The sequence below is a fragment of the Ylistrum balloti genome, unplaced genomic scaffold, assembly GCF_031769215.1.
Source record: "Ylistrum balloti isolate Yb309-2 unplaced genomic scaffold, AGI_CSIRO_Ybal_v1 Utg369924, whole genome shotgun sequence".
In the NCBI taxonomy this organism is placed as follows: Eukaryota; Metazoa; Mollusca; class Bivalvia; order Pectinida; family Pectinidae; genus Ylistrum; species Ylistrum balloti.
Genome location: NW_026782040.1, coordinates 145,337 through 160,172, shown reverse-complemented (window position 1 = coordinate 160,172; position 14,836 = coordinate 145,337). Strand labels below are relative to the sequence as shown.

The following is a 14,836-nucleotide window of genomic DNA, read 5'->3' as shown; positions in this document are numbered from 1 at the left end:
ATTGTTAGTGTAGATGTACATATTTTTGTGTTAATCTCTATTGTTAGTGTAGATGTACATATTTTTGTGGTAATCTGTATTATTAGTGTAGATGTACATATTTTTGTGTTATTTTTGCAGTAATCTCTATTGTTAGTGTAGATGTACATATTTTTGTGGTAATCTCTATTGTTAGTGTAGATATACATATTTTTGTGGTAATCTCTATTGTTAGTGTAGATGTACATATTTTTGTGGTTATCTCTATTGTTAGTGTAGATATACACATTTTTGTGTTAATCTCTATTGTTAGTGTAGATGTACATATTTTTGTGTTAATCTCTATTGTTAGTGTAGATGTACATATTTTTGTGGTAATCTTATTTTAGGGGTTTTCACTCTGAAAACATTTTGCTGAAATTAAGGCTGTGTTAACTAGAGTTTCTGTCTGCTACTTATGTATATATAGTAATTATTTTGTGCTAATTTGTCAAAAAATAAATATGTACTAATATTTGATTGCATCAAATTAAGTACATTTAGAGCAAGTAGAATTAAATATACCCAGTTGATAAACATATTCCCACATGATAACAAAGAACTAGACAGTTATTGTATCATTAAATGGAATTTGAGTCAGAGAAATTATGAAGAAAGTATGCAAACTGATATAATTGTAATGTTTTGTTGCTGGGATGATGGCGTCATCAAATGTCAGATCTTTTGTCTTAATACTAAGTTTCATTTGTAATTTGACAAATGATCATTGCTGCAAATTCAAGTATATTTATTTCGGGAATTGAACATCAAAATAAAATGGTCTAAATTATCACATTCATTTTCAGTAAAAGATTGAAGATATACAGAGAATGTGTTTTGATTTTACAGTGATAGAGAGAAAAATGTCCTATGCTTACAAACGATTTGAAGTGTTCCTTGTTGAAAAGTTGGAGAAGATGTTCTTAGGTATGTGATGGCTCATTTTAACAGTACATGTCTTCCATTCAGTTTCATAATCTCCCACGCTTCCTTTGGAAAGGAGATGTCAATTTGATTGAAATGTATTTGAAAATGCACAAACAAAACTTAATCTGTTTAAATATTCATGTCAATGTTATATGTCATAGCAAACGTATCATTAGCAAATGGTAGTAGTATATATATGGTCCTGTGAACAAACATTCAGTTACAAAAGTCTTACCTGTTTCTTATTTCCAGGTATGGCAGGTGTGATGTTACCTCAGATGGTAACAGTTAAGGACATATTGTATCCCGGTACAGAGATCCTTCGACAGAAGCAAGTGTACCACCCCTTGTGTACCTTTGATATTACTTGTGCAGATGGTTAGTTTAAAATTCTGCCACTTTGATTTTGATACAATTCATTGAAGTATAAATTGCAATCTGTCATTCAATTTTCTAGTGTTGATACTTATGTAATTAGTCATCAGATATGTCAAATATGAAGATGTTATTCAGGACCTATACATGTGCTCTGGTGTTATCTTACAGTGTGTCCACATATACCGAAAATCTGTTGTTACCCGGTAGTAAAGATATGATTGCTCTGCTTGTATTGAACATCTTCAGTCGTAAGGGGTTTAAGATTTGATCATTTATAGGAGAAAATGTTTGCTTTAACAGAAAGTACAGACCCCTGCAGATTCAGCCTGGTACACTTTGTGAATGGACAAGGCCTTACCTTGCCTGACAGTACCATAGGGCTCTTACAGGCACTGATACTGGGCATGTATATAATACTCATACACACACAGGTATGTCATCCTCATTCACACACAGGTATTTCATACTCATTCACACACAGGTATATCATACTCATACACACACAGGTATTTCATACTCATTCACACACAGGTATATCATACTCATACACACACAGGTATATCATACTCATTCACACACAGGTATGTCATACTCATTCACACACAGGTATGTCATACTCATACACACACAGGTATGTCATACTCATTCACACACAAGTACGTCATACTCATTCACACACAGGTATGTCATCCTCATACACATACAGGTATGTCATATTCACACACAGGTATGTCATCCTCATACACATACAGGTATGTCATACTCATTCACACACAGGTATGTCATACTCATTCACACACAGGTATTTCATACTCATTCACACACATGTATTTCATACTCATTCACACACAGGTAATTCATACTCATACACACACAGGTATATCATACTCATTCACACACAGGTATGTCATACTCATACACACACAGGTATATCATACTCATTCACACACAGGTATGTCATACTCATACACACACAGGTATATCATACTCATTCACACACAGGTATGTCATACTCATTCACACACAAGTATGTCATACTCATTCACACACAGGTATATCATACTCATTCACACACAGGTATGTCATACTCATACACACACAAGTATATCATACTCATTCACACACAGGTATTTCATACTCATTCACACACAGGTAATTCATACTCATTCACACACAGGTATGTCATACTCATTAACACACAGGTATATCATACTCATACACACACAGGTATATCGTACTCATTCACACACAGGTATGTCATACTCATTCACACACAGGTAATTCATACTCATTCACACACAGGTATGTCATACTCATTAACACACAGGTATATCATACTCATACACACACAGGTATATCATACTCATTCACACACAGGTATGTCATACTCATACACACACAAGTTTATCATACTCATTCACACACTGGTATATCATACTCATTCACACACAGGCATTTCATACTCATTCACACACAGGTATGTCATCCTCATTCACACACAGGTATTTCATACTCATTCACACACAGGTATATCATACTCATACACACACAGGTATATCATACTCATTCACACACAGGTATGTCATACTCATTCACACACAGGTATGTCATACTCATTCACACACAGGTAATTCATACTCATTCACACACAGGTATGTCATACTCATTCACACACAGGTATGTCATACTCATTAACACACAGGTATATCATACTCATACACACACAGGTATATCATACTCATTCACACACAGGTATGTCATACTCATTCACACACAGGTATGTCATACTCATTCACACACGGGTATGTCATACTCATTCACACACAGGTATGTCATACTCATTCACACACAGGTATGTCATCCTCATACACATACAGGTATGTCATACTCATTCACACACAGGTATGTCATACTCATTCACACACAGGTATGTCATCCTCATACACATACAGGTATGTCATACTCATTCACACACAGGTATGTCATACTCATTAACACACAGGTATATCATACTCATTCACACACAGGTATGTCATACTCATTCACACACAAGTATGTCCTACTCATTCACACACAAGTATGTCATACTCATTCACACACAGGTAATTCATACTCATTCACACACAGGTATGTCATACTCATTAACACACAGGTATATCATACTCATACACACACAGGTATATCATACTCATTCACACACAGGTATGTCATCCTCATACACACACAAGTATATCATACTCGTTCATTTCATCTTCAAACACACTCAGGTATTTTATCTTTATAATCTAACGATTATATCATGAAGTAAAATGTGGTTATGTATTTTGGTTACCTCCCTTTTATAGATGGACCTACCACAGTATGACCAACTGTTTCCTGAGTTAACATCTTCCTTGACTGACAAAAAATGCACAGAAGCTCAGGTGAGACAATTTGCATTTCAATCCTGTTGTTGAATCTATTGAAGCTTGGGGTTAGAGTCTATGGAAGCCAGGAGATAAAATCTATGGAAGCCAAGAGACACAATCTATGGAAGCCAAGAGATACAATCTATGGAAGCTTAGGAATAGCATCTGTGGAAGCCAAGAGATACAATCTATGGAAGCTTCATGATATATTCTATGGAAGCCAAGAGATAGAATATATGGAAGACAAGAGATAGAATCTGATGAAGCTTAGAAATGGATTGTATGTGTTCCTTCCCTTAGTTTTACTTATAATTTCCTGTAATTCAAAGAAGATTTGTTAAGCAGATATGTGTTGTAAAAAAAAACCATATGAGACTTGGATATTGGTTTGTCTCAAAAAACATTTCCTTACTATCAACAATTGGTTATGTTCAAACCCAAGTCCTCTCCTGTGACTTGTAAGCTTTACATATGTAAGTAGTATATATATATATATTCTAAAATAATGGTTATGTAATGTGTTTTCCGATTAGATAGTTTTCATGATCTAATTCCACATATAACCATGAATTCTGATGCCTAAATATGGTAGCCATCCTTCCGGTTCTGGTTCGGATGTTTGACATTGACTTCGGATAAATTGAAAATGCTAAAATGTGTCATCTATAGGTGAAGAATAAGACAACAATAATATTCATAATATTCTGATTCACTTTTCTTCGCTTTAAGTGAGCTTGCCGTTAATTTCAGAATGTCTTGAAAGACGCTGTGCCTAATCATTACAGTCAGTGATATTCTCAATCCAGGGATCAACTTCAGTTAATGATATTAGAAATGAAATCATATCACATTGTATTGCCTCCTACCTTTACTAGATAAATTCTATAGAGAATGATACATAAATTCTAATTGAAGGAAAGAACTGTATATACACAGCTTACAATATTTTTTCAGGTAAAAAAGGGCATGCTGGAAATTCTCAGGATGGCTGCTGTCAGCAAGGTGTTTACAATGTTTGACTCCTTTGACTGCACTGCCTTCCAGACACAAAACATTTTCACTACAGAAAAGATAGCTGATGAGGTCAGAAGTGTAAGTACAGAGCAGTATTCCAGATTATTACACCCTAAGATCAGCTGATGAGGTCAGAAGTGTAAGTACAGAGCAGTATTCCAGATTATTACACCCTAAGATCAGCTGATGAGGTCAGAAGTGTAAGTACAGAGCAGTATTCCAGATTATTACACCCTATGATCAGCTGATGAGGTCAGAAGTGTAAGTACAGAGCAGTATTCCAGATTATTACACCCTAAGATCAGCTGATGAGGTCAGAAGTGTAAGTACAGAGCAGTATTCCAGATTATTACACCCTAAGATCAGCTGATGAGGTCAGAAGTGTAAGTACAGAGCAGTATTCCAGATTATTACACCCTAAGATCAGCTGATGAGGTCAGAAGTGTAAGTACAGAGCAGTATTCCAGATTATTACACCCTAAGATCAGCTGATGAGGTCAGAAGTGTAAGTACAGAGCAGTATTCCAGATTATTACACCCTAAGATCAGCTGATGAGGTCAGACGTGTAAGTACAGAGCAGTATTCCAGATTATTACACCCTAAGATCAGCTGATGAGGTCAGAAGTGTAAGTACAGAGCAGTATTCCAGATTATTACACCCTAAGATCAGCTGATGAGGTCAGAAGTGTAAGTACAGAGCAGTATTCCAGATTATTACACCCTAAGATCAGCTGATGAGGTCAGAAGTGTAAGTACAGAGCAGTATTCCAGATTATTACACCCTAAGATCAGCTGATGAGGTCAGACGTGTAAGTACAGAGCAGTATTCCAGATTATTACACCCTAAGATCAAGAATACTTTAGATTTCTTTTACTATATACAGATTGAGACAGTTAAATTAAATCCTAGACATCTATGATATGTTGTAAACTCAGTTTATCTTTTTTTGTTCCACATCCATTTTACAACTCCTTTAAGTATCTCCTCGGACCATTCAAACACACTACACGCCTTATCACTCATGATCACCCACATGTTAGAACTGTTTGGATGCAGACTGAAATCCTTCACTGTGTTTTTATGATTTTACAGCTAATAATCATCTGTACTTTCAGGACCTCTTTAAAGTTGTAAAAAAGAATTTGAAAACATCAGGTCTTGGAGAAGTTGGATTTCTGGATCCTGACATAAAGGAATCTTGTTTCTCTGAGGGCTTTGCCTGTCCTGGACACAGTTCCTGCTGGAAAGAAGCAAGCAAGATCTCCGAGATTACTCCAAACTGGTTTGCTGGATATTCCAAATTCATCACCTCTTTTCAGTTAGGTGCCAATCAGCTGACCTCTTTGCCACCAGAGCTGTTCCAAAATATGCCTCAGCTCAAAGTCCTGAACCTCCATTCCAATTATCTAGATGCTTTGCCGGACACTATCGGACATTGTAAGAGTTTGATGGAACTTGTCCTGGGGGGAAACAATCTGTTTGACTTACCACCCACCTTAGATAGTTGCAAGGAGCTCAGAAGTCTGGATATCAGTTTGAACTGCATGGAGTTGCTGCCACCTATCATCACCAAGCTGTACAATTTGACACATCTGTACGCTCACGGACTCATGTTGACTAGCCTACCTGATAATTTTGGAAATCTCTCCAAACTGAACGTCCTCAACTTGAATGAGAATTGCCTCACAAAACTTCCAAAAAGTTTTTCAATGTTACAGAACCTAAGAGAACTCTATTTGGCTGGTATCAGTTGGATTCCCAACAAAATAAACAACTTCCTGTCAAAACAAAACTTTGAAGCAACAATAAGCTCTGTTGGAAGATGGCTGGACGGCAATGCAGACGTAAGTGTTATTGTAATAACAAGCTTATCAGACATCATCCCTGACAAGTATGCCTGATTCAGTGTTTGTTGTCCTTGATTTTCAGTTGATACTTTATACTATGAATGCTCACTGTAAATTGTATGGCTTAATAATTTGTGCTGTCGGATGTTGTAAATGATTGCATTTGTCAATGATTTGACTGTCTTGTCCTGTCTGATGTTGAAAATGATTGCATTTGTCAATGATTTGACTGTCTTGTCCTGTCTGATGTTGGAAATGATTGCATTTGTCAATGATTTGACTGTCTTGTCCTGTCTGATGTTGAAAATGATTGCATTTGTCAATGCATTTGATGTTGGAAATCTTGCATTTTTGTGTTGGAAATGATTGCATTTGTTGATTTGACTGTCTTGTCCTGTCTGATGTTGGAGTCCATTTGTCTGATTTGACTCTTGTCCTGTCTGATGTTGGAAATATTGCATTTGTCAGCTCCTGTCTGATGTTGAATGTCATTTGTCTTTTGTTTGGAATTTGTATCATGGGTCAGGGTCAGTGGGTCAGGTCAGTAGGTCAGGTTTCATTGATGTATTCTGACAATGTTAAAGGGATTATCCCCTTTAACACCTTTACAATTTTCTACATGCTGTTTATTTGAAGTGAAAAAGCTGCACTGTGTGTTGGTTGACTTGATGATGGAGAACAGGAGAAGAATGAAAACAGGATAAAAAAATTGATAGGAAGTTTCAGTCGATCAATTCAACTATTGTATTAATTTTATATTTTTCCTACTTACTTGTTTCAACCTTCAAATATACTGCAGATATTTGGTGACAATGACATGTTCCAATATTTTGACTTGGATGGGAGTGGCACACTCGATACTCAAGAAATATCGCGGGCAAATGCAATACTGTATGATATGTTCCCGAGGTTCGGATACAAAGGAAAAACTTCTCCAGGTAAACTGTTGATACAATGAGAGTAGTTCTGATAAAAGCCACCAACAAAATGATTTTTAAGTTGATGCAATTTTTTTATCTGCTTTTAATCTATTAATTTATCTTAAAATAGCTGTCCTAATGACAGTTACTCACTACACCATCAAAATAATTGGTCACTGAAGATTAATCTGGTGCTTTTCCCAACAACAACTAGCAGTTATCTATGTATATTTACAGTCTGTAAAGTTATAAACAATAGTTGGAATGTCATAACATCTTATATTTATAACACATGTGTAGAGATATAAACAAATTAATAAAAAAAAGATATCAATATTTTAAATCACATAATTAAAATTTCATTGATTATATTCTGGACATTTTAAAACTTTGATACATATTTAGATTATCATTGTTTAATTTCAAGTTTTTTAACATTTTTGTTTTAGATGATAAAACCTGGAATGGTTTTCCAGAAGAGATTTTTGCCTTGAAAAATCTGAGTATTCTTGACTTACAATATCAAGGAATAGTCCATGTTCCCAAGGGCATTCAAAATCTAGAGAATCTCACCACACTACAGCTCAATAGCAACCCTTATCTCTTGTCTATCGCAGCTGAAACTGGACAATGTCCACTTCAACGTAAGTAGCTAAAACTGGACAATGTCCACTTCCATTTAAGTAGTTAAAACTGGACAATGTCCTCTTCCATTTAAGTAGTTAAAACTGGACAATGTCCTCTTCCATTTAAGTAGTTAAAACTGGACAATGTCCTCTTCCATTTAAGTAGTTAAAACTGGACAATGTCCACTTCCATTTAAGTAGTTAAAACTGGACATTGTCCACTTCAACGTAAGTAGCTAAAACTGGACAATGTCCACTTCCATTTAAGTAGTTAAAACTGGACAATGTCCACTTCAACATAAGAAGCTAAAACTGGACAATATTCACTGCAACATAAGTAGCTAAAACTGGACAATGTCCTCTCCAATGTAAGTACCTTAAGCTGGACAACCTCCCTTTCATCATAAGTACCTAAAGCAGCACCTTGTCCACTTCAATATAACTAGGTAAAGCTGGACATTGTTTACTTCAATGTCAGTGAAGCTATCTGGTAAACTATAAATACGATATAAATTGATACAAACTTGGATACAAGGATAGAACCACTTCTATCACACACGCCATTACTATGGATACAGTTTGGTTGGTTCCGTTTATCCCGTGCTTGGATACTTCTCTAAGAATGACCAACTGATTCTTGTGAATCAACCTATCCTTAGCTTGTTGTGATTGATCGCCATTCTAACCGTGATTTTGATGTACTGAGGGATGGGCTTATTAATGAATGTACCTAACTGCATTTACATACCAGTATGTTTTCTGTCTGCTCTCCACTTTCAATTCCATTGACTTTCATGTAAGTGACAGGGGTGTGATTCTCCAATCAAATGTGAACAGATGATTGGATCACCTACCCAGTCACATGACTTCTCTATGGTAACCCCATGTTGCTGTTTTTCAATCTGGGCCAACAAGGGTGATATTAGATTGTTTTGCAATTGTTGTTAAATAAATACAGTTTAAAAGAAAAAGTCTAGAAACAATATGGTGATCTGTTGAATTCTCATAACCAGAATATTAATATACAAATACATTCTTAGACTACACATCATCATTGTCTCTGTTGATCAAAAAATCTGTTTTGAATCATTTTTTTTTTAATTTCTATAGATTTGAATATCAATGACTGCCCCTTGCTGAAAACCCCTCCAAAAGAGATCAGAGAACGAGGATTTACTACAACATATGCCTACCTCAAACGTCTGCTGACAGGATCTGTGGACTGTAAACGAACCAAACTGATGTTGGTGGGACTTGGTGGAGCTGGTAAAACCAGGTAGTTTATTCAAAGAGAAGATGGAAAGGATTTGTTTGCTTGTTTGTTTGCTGGGTTCTTGACTTGTAAACAGTCAGAGTGATTTTGAGGCAAGGGTTTCCTTGTAGTAACTGGTGGCTACCTAACTGAACAACATCACATGCCCTCCAGAGCTATTGGGGTAAAGGGATTTTCCCCACTATTTTGAATAACAGTACAGAATGGTCATGCTGTCTGATTCATGAGAACCACAAATCACCCATGGTAGCAATCTTATGCACACACCTGTAATCTCACCTAGGACTGACGTATCTGATGCTCTAACCATAGTGTTGTTGCCTCAAGTAGCAATAACATGGCAAAAGTTTTAAACAACTTCTAATTAGCCTGATTCCTAATAATTTGACCTGTATAAAGGTAAAATTTGTGTAATTGAATAATGTTGACTGGCCTTCTGGGTCACGGACACTGAGTGTGTATGAAACCAAATAATATTTTCTTAAGGTCTGTTAAATGTGGAGTTGTACCACTTGATTTGTATCTTGGTGGAATAAGATATTTGCTTACTTATTGTGAAATAATTTAACCTTGACCCTCTTTGAAGGTCGCAGGTAAGATGTGCTTGCAAACAGTATAAATTTTAACATCTGAGTGTCAATACAGGCCAATTAGGACATTTTACTTACATGAGTTAGTTTCTATTTGTATATATACATAAAACATTATGACTTGTGAGTCCCATTTAGAGTCTTGCTTTGAGAAAAATATTTTTGTTTCATTTCTAATTATATATATAAAAAAGTCATAAGATAAGATACAATTTAAAGGAATTGAAATGTGAAACTCTTTGGAAAAAGAGGAACATGTAAAGGTCACATGGCATATACCCTTAATTAAGTCCTCCAACTTCCACTAAGAAATAATTGATTTGTTTTAGGACCTCCTGAACATTGTTTTTGACACAAAAATTTCATGGATATAACCCGAAAATGTACCTGTGCAAATTGTGGTAAATCCCATTGCATAGGCTTTTATGACACTTGACATCCCTTGCAGCTTGGTGAAAGCCCTGTTGAAGACCTTCGGAGGTGAATCTCCCCTGACTGGGTCAGGATCAGTCACTGATGGTTAGTATATCTGTGCTCTCTATACTACAGGTTTTAATTTTTCAAACCAAACTTCATTTGAAAATTGGGTATCCTAGACTCAGAGATTAACAGTGTAATAATCAAATGTAATATTTTGTGATATTAGCTGATATTCGTAAAAGGATTATTTTTTGTTGCTATGGAGATATCAAATCAATAGAAATACACAGATGCCCTAAAAAAGAAGAACAATAGCATTCATGCCAGCATTCAGTATTATTATAGAGAAAAATACACATGTTTCAAAATACACATTCAGGGGCAACAAAGATGACATGACATATTTTGTTTAAATTTTGCAGGTATTGACATCTGTACTTGGGATGTGGATTACAAGGGAGAGACAATATCCTACAGTGTGTGGGACTTCGCTGGTCAGACTGTATACTACAACACACATCAGGTAATGGCCATCATGGATAAAACCTGGGGGACATCTCATAGGGTAATACAACACACATCAGGTTATGGTTAACAAGGCAAAAAACTTAGGGTACATCACATAGGGTAATATGTTATACCCAACAGGTAATGGCAGTCATGGATAAAACCTGGGGGACATCTCATAGGGTTATACAACACACACCAGGTAATAGCTGTTAAAAATGAAACAAAGAGGATATCTCACATGGTAATCTAATACAAACCAGGTAATGGCTGCCTGTGTTCAAACAAAGGGGATATCTCACAGGGTAATACAATACAAATTAGGTGAAGATTGTTAACTTTTGGCAGAGGGAATCTTACAATGCAATAATGCACACATGAAAATGGCTGTCAACGAATCATAGGCAAATACAGCACACATCAGATAAAAGTTGTCATGTGAAACAATTTTCATCAATTATTTTCAGTTTTTCCTTTCTGACCGAGCTGTGTACCTGCTGCTATGGAATATACGACTTGGACATGAACATGCTGGTTTGAACTTTTGGCTCAACTCAATCACAGTACATGCTCCTAAGGCCCCCATCTTTGTTGTGGGCACTCACATGGACCAGGTGAGTCATAGACACTGACTGTCATAGTACATGCTTTTAAGGCCCCCATCTTTGTTGTGGGCACCCTCACTGACCATCACAGGCTCTACATCTGAGGCCTGCACCTTTGTGGTGGACATCCACACTGACCATGTGAGTCATAGACATTGACTGTCATAGTACATGCTCCTAAGACCCCCATCTTTGTTGTGGGCACTCACACTGTCCATGTGAGTCATAGACACTGACTGTCATAGTACATGCTCTTAAGGCCCCCATCTTTGTTGTGGGCACCCACACTGACCATCACAGGCTCTACATCTGAGGCCTGCACCTTTGTGGTGGACATCCATACTGACCATGTGAGTCAAAGACACTGACTGCCATAGTACTTGCTCTTAAGGCCCCCATCTTTGTTGTGGGCACCCACACTGACTAGGTGAGTCATAGACACTGACCGGTATAGTACATGTTCCTAAGGCTTTCAGTCAAAAAAATGACATGGTCAAGAGGCTTTCATTTTGATTTTTGACAATTACGTTTTCAGAAAAGGCGTGAATATAATATTTGTATATGTTTATTGGTATAAATTTTTAAAATCAATAACAAGGGAGAGCATATAATTGCTGCTTTGTCTGTCCGTCAGTCATAATATTGTCCAGAGCATAACATTAAAACTTTAAAAGGAATCAACATAAAATTTCATAGGTAGATAGATCTCAACAAGGAAAAGAGTAGTGCACAAGAACCATAACTCTCTTTTGCATAATGTAGCAGTTGTTGCCCTTTGTTGTTTTTCATGCTTAAATTTTGTCCCATCCAGGGAACATAATCCGTCTCTGACAGTCAAAGTTATTGATTGTGAAGTCTTACCTTGGCTTACTTAGACTGTATAACACACACAAGACCTTTAATAAGCATTGAGTTGATAAAATTGCCTCATATTCTTATTCACAGATGACCAAAATTGCATTACCTATGGATGAAATGAGACAAAGCTATCACCAGATAGAAGGATTTCACTTTGTCAGTTCAAAGAATGGAAATGTAAGTAGTGAACTTGGTCATTAATTCCACACAGACATCATTAGACATGTTGTGTAGTAATTAACTTTTGTATGATATTTCTATCTACAGGGTATCCCCGACCTGAAAGAGGCATTATTTAAAGCAACCCTTCAACAAGATTACATGGGAGAGAAAATTCCTCAAGTTTGGCTTCAACTGGAGTCCAACATTGCAAGGTGTGGTTTCTCTCATAGCTTGCCCACATGGCAGGAGATACAAGAGAACTTTGGTTATGGTAGTGCATCTGTTATCTTCCTTCAGTTCTTTTTTATTCCTTTGAACAACTTCTTTTCGATAACAATAAGCCCCCTGGGTCATAATTTTGGGTTAATGAAGTGGATGAAGAGCATTCAAATTTGTTCAAATGAGTGATCTTGGCCCACTTTCAATGCCAAAGGGGTCAATTGTGTTAAACTTAAAGTCCAATGGATCATACCATTTTGCAGTCTGGATATTTAAAAAGTTTTATCATGTTTGTCCAAACAAATTATCTTGACCCACTTTCAAAGGTTTCAAATCTTCAAGCATCTTCTCCAAGATATTGGCAAGTAGTATGATTTGGTGAAGGGATGTCAAGTTTGTTCTAATGAATTTCCTTGATCCACTTAGTCATGTGGTTAAAATTTGTTGAAATCTTAAACAACTTCTTAACAATAACCTAGGTACTGATAATGGCTAGCAACATGCTGGGATGATGAACTTTCAGCTAACGACAAATTCTTGAGGTGACCTCATTTGAATAATCAGGAGTCTAAGAGACAAGATATTTTGCCATCAGCATGGTTGATGAAAACTTATATACTTATCATATATTTCAAACGAATGATCATGACCTGCATTCATGGTCACTGGGGTCAAATTGTTAAAATTTTTTTTTCAATGTCCTAGAAGTATAAGGTAAGATATCACACCAGAAAAAAGTTTTAATGAAGGGCTATAATGTTTGTATGGATACATACAAGTAACTACATCGGTAAAACATCCAAGCTTTAGGTACCTGTGGGACAGCTTATTTATAGAGACAACTATTATCAAGTTTGATGGTATAAACATGATATTAATACTGTGTTCTTTTTTGGACAGCAAAAGGGTAAATCAGTCAATCAATGTAATGGATTACAAGGACATTCAGGCTGAAGCTTTACAAGTTGGCATCATTAACAAAACTGAGGTTGGTATAAAAAGTTAGGTCCATTTATACATCCACCATCCTATTAGGAGTTGGACCACACTGTGTTACCTGTGCTTGTTATGTTTTGTCACGTCAAATCCAATTCCCTTCTGAATCAGCATCATATCTGAAGAACCTCCAAACAGATTTGGTTCATATTTACCCCATAGTATAAAAACATCAAGTTCTGCACCTTATATTACGGTGATTCATTGGTCAAGGGGTCATAGGTCACATATGACACTTCTGCATATTCATCAAGCAACGGTACATGCATGGGAGCCAGAGAATTCATTCCATCTCTTACAGGTATTTTCTTTGATGTAAAATAGACCAAACTGTAAGTTTAATTTAGACATTTATCCTGTTTTTAATTTATTACTGGCTTTGTTGAGATATAAAGAAATATCTAGAGTTGTAAAAGTGATTGAACTTTTAATTCTGCCCGCTGGTCTTGTTTTTTCTTTATTTTTTCAGCTGGCCAATGGTCATTGTAAGACTGACACAAGGTTTCCAAGAATGTTCCGAAAATAATATTATGCAAATTTATGATGATTATTTGAAAAACTATTGGAAATATAATATAAATCTAAATTTGTTCTGTTTGTTAGGTGACCCAAGCAATTCAATTTCTACATGACCTTGGAATGGTTCAGCATTTCCAGAATGAATATCTGAAAGATCGTGTTGTGATTAATCCACAGTGGATTGTCGATGTGATGGCTTGTGTTGTATCAGTGAAACAGACTGTAGTGAAGGTAATGCAACGACTTATTTTCACATCTGTAATTAATGTCTGGGTTAAATGGAGACCTGTGTCTTCGAAGTTTTTTTTTTTTTTTTAATGAAGTCTTTATTTCTAATTGATTGATTAGAATTAAGCTGTCATTCTCCAAGATTGTTGACAGGGAAAACAACTTTTTCTGGCTGCTTGTTAAGGAAGTCATCTGAATATGCCACAGTGAGCCAGATTTAAACAGGGATGATGGGGGCCATAGTCTCTCGCAGAGCTATGTGCGACAGTACATTGTTACCACCTTATATGTGTTTTGGTCTTTAAGCTGTTTCCGATCT

At 36.2% G+C, this 14,836-nt stretch overlaps 1 protein-coding gene across 1 annotated transcript in view; it reads left to right on the top strand.

Annotated features, from left to right (window-relative positions):
* The first annotated feature begins 881 nt into the window (after window positions 1–881).
* Window positions 882–14,836, top strand: part of LOC132546957 (uncharacterized) — a 30,665-nt gene continuing 16,710 nt past the window's right edge. Inside the window, exons 1-16 of the mRNA XM_060210686.1 lie at window positions 882–945; window positions 1,198–1,323; window positions 1,624–1,754; window positions 3,669–3,746; window positions 4,686–4,823; window positions 5,863–6,591; window positions 7,394–7,532; window positions 7,964–8,158; window positions 9,251–9,416; window positions 10,452–10,522; window positions 10,846–10,946; window positions 11,398–11,544; window positions 12,481–12,570; window positions 12,661–12,767; window positions 13,675–13,762; window positions 14,374–14,520. Of these exons, the coding sequence (XP_060066669.1) occupies window positions 882–945; window positions 1,198–1,323; window positions 1,624–1,754; window positions 3,669–3,746; window positions 4,686–4,823; window positions 5,863–6,591; window positions 7,394–7,532; window positions 7,964–8,158; window positions 9,251–9,416; window positions 10,452–10,522; window positions 10,846–10,946; window positions 11,398–11,544; window positions 12,481–12,570; window positions 12,661–12,767; window positions 13,675–13,762; window positions 14,374–14,520 (2,517 nt within the window). The remainder of the gene's footprint in view (window positions 946–1,197; window positions 1,324–1,623; window positions 1,755–3,668; window positions 3,747–4,685; window positions 4,824–5,862; window positions 6,592–7,393; window positions 7,533–7,963; window positions 8,159–9,250; window positions 9,417–10,451; window positions 10,523–10,845; window positions 10,947–11,397; window positions 11,545–12,480; window positions 12,571–12,660; window positions 12,768–13,674; window positions 13,763–14,373; window positions 14,521–14,836) is intronic.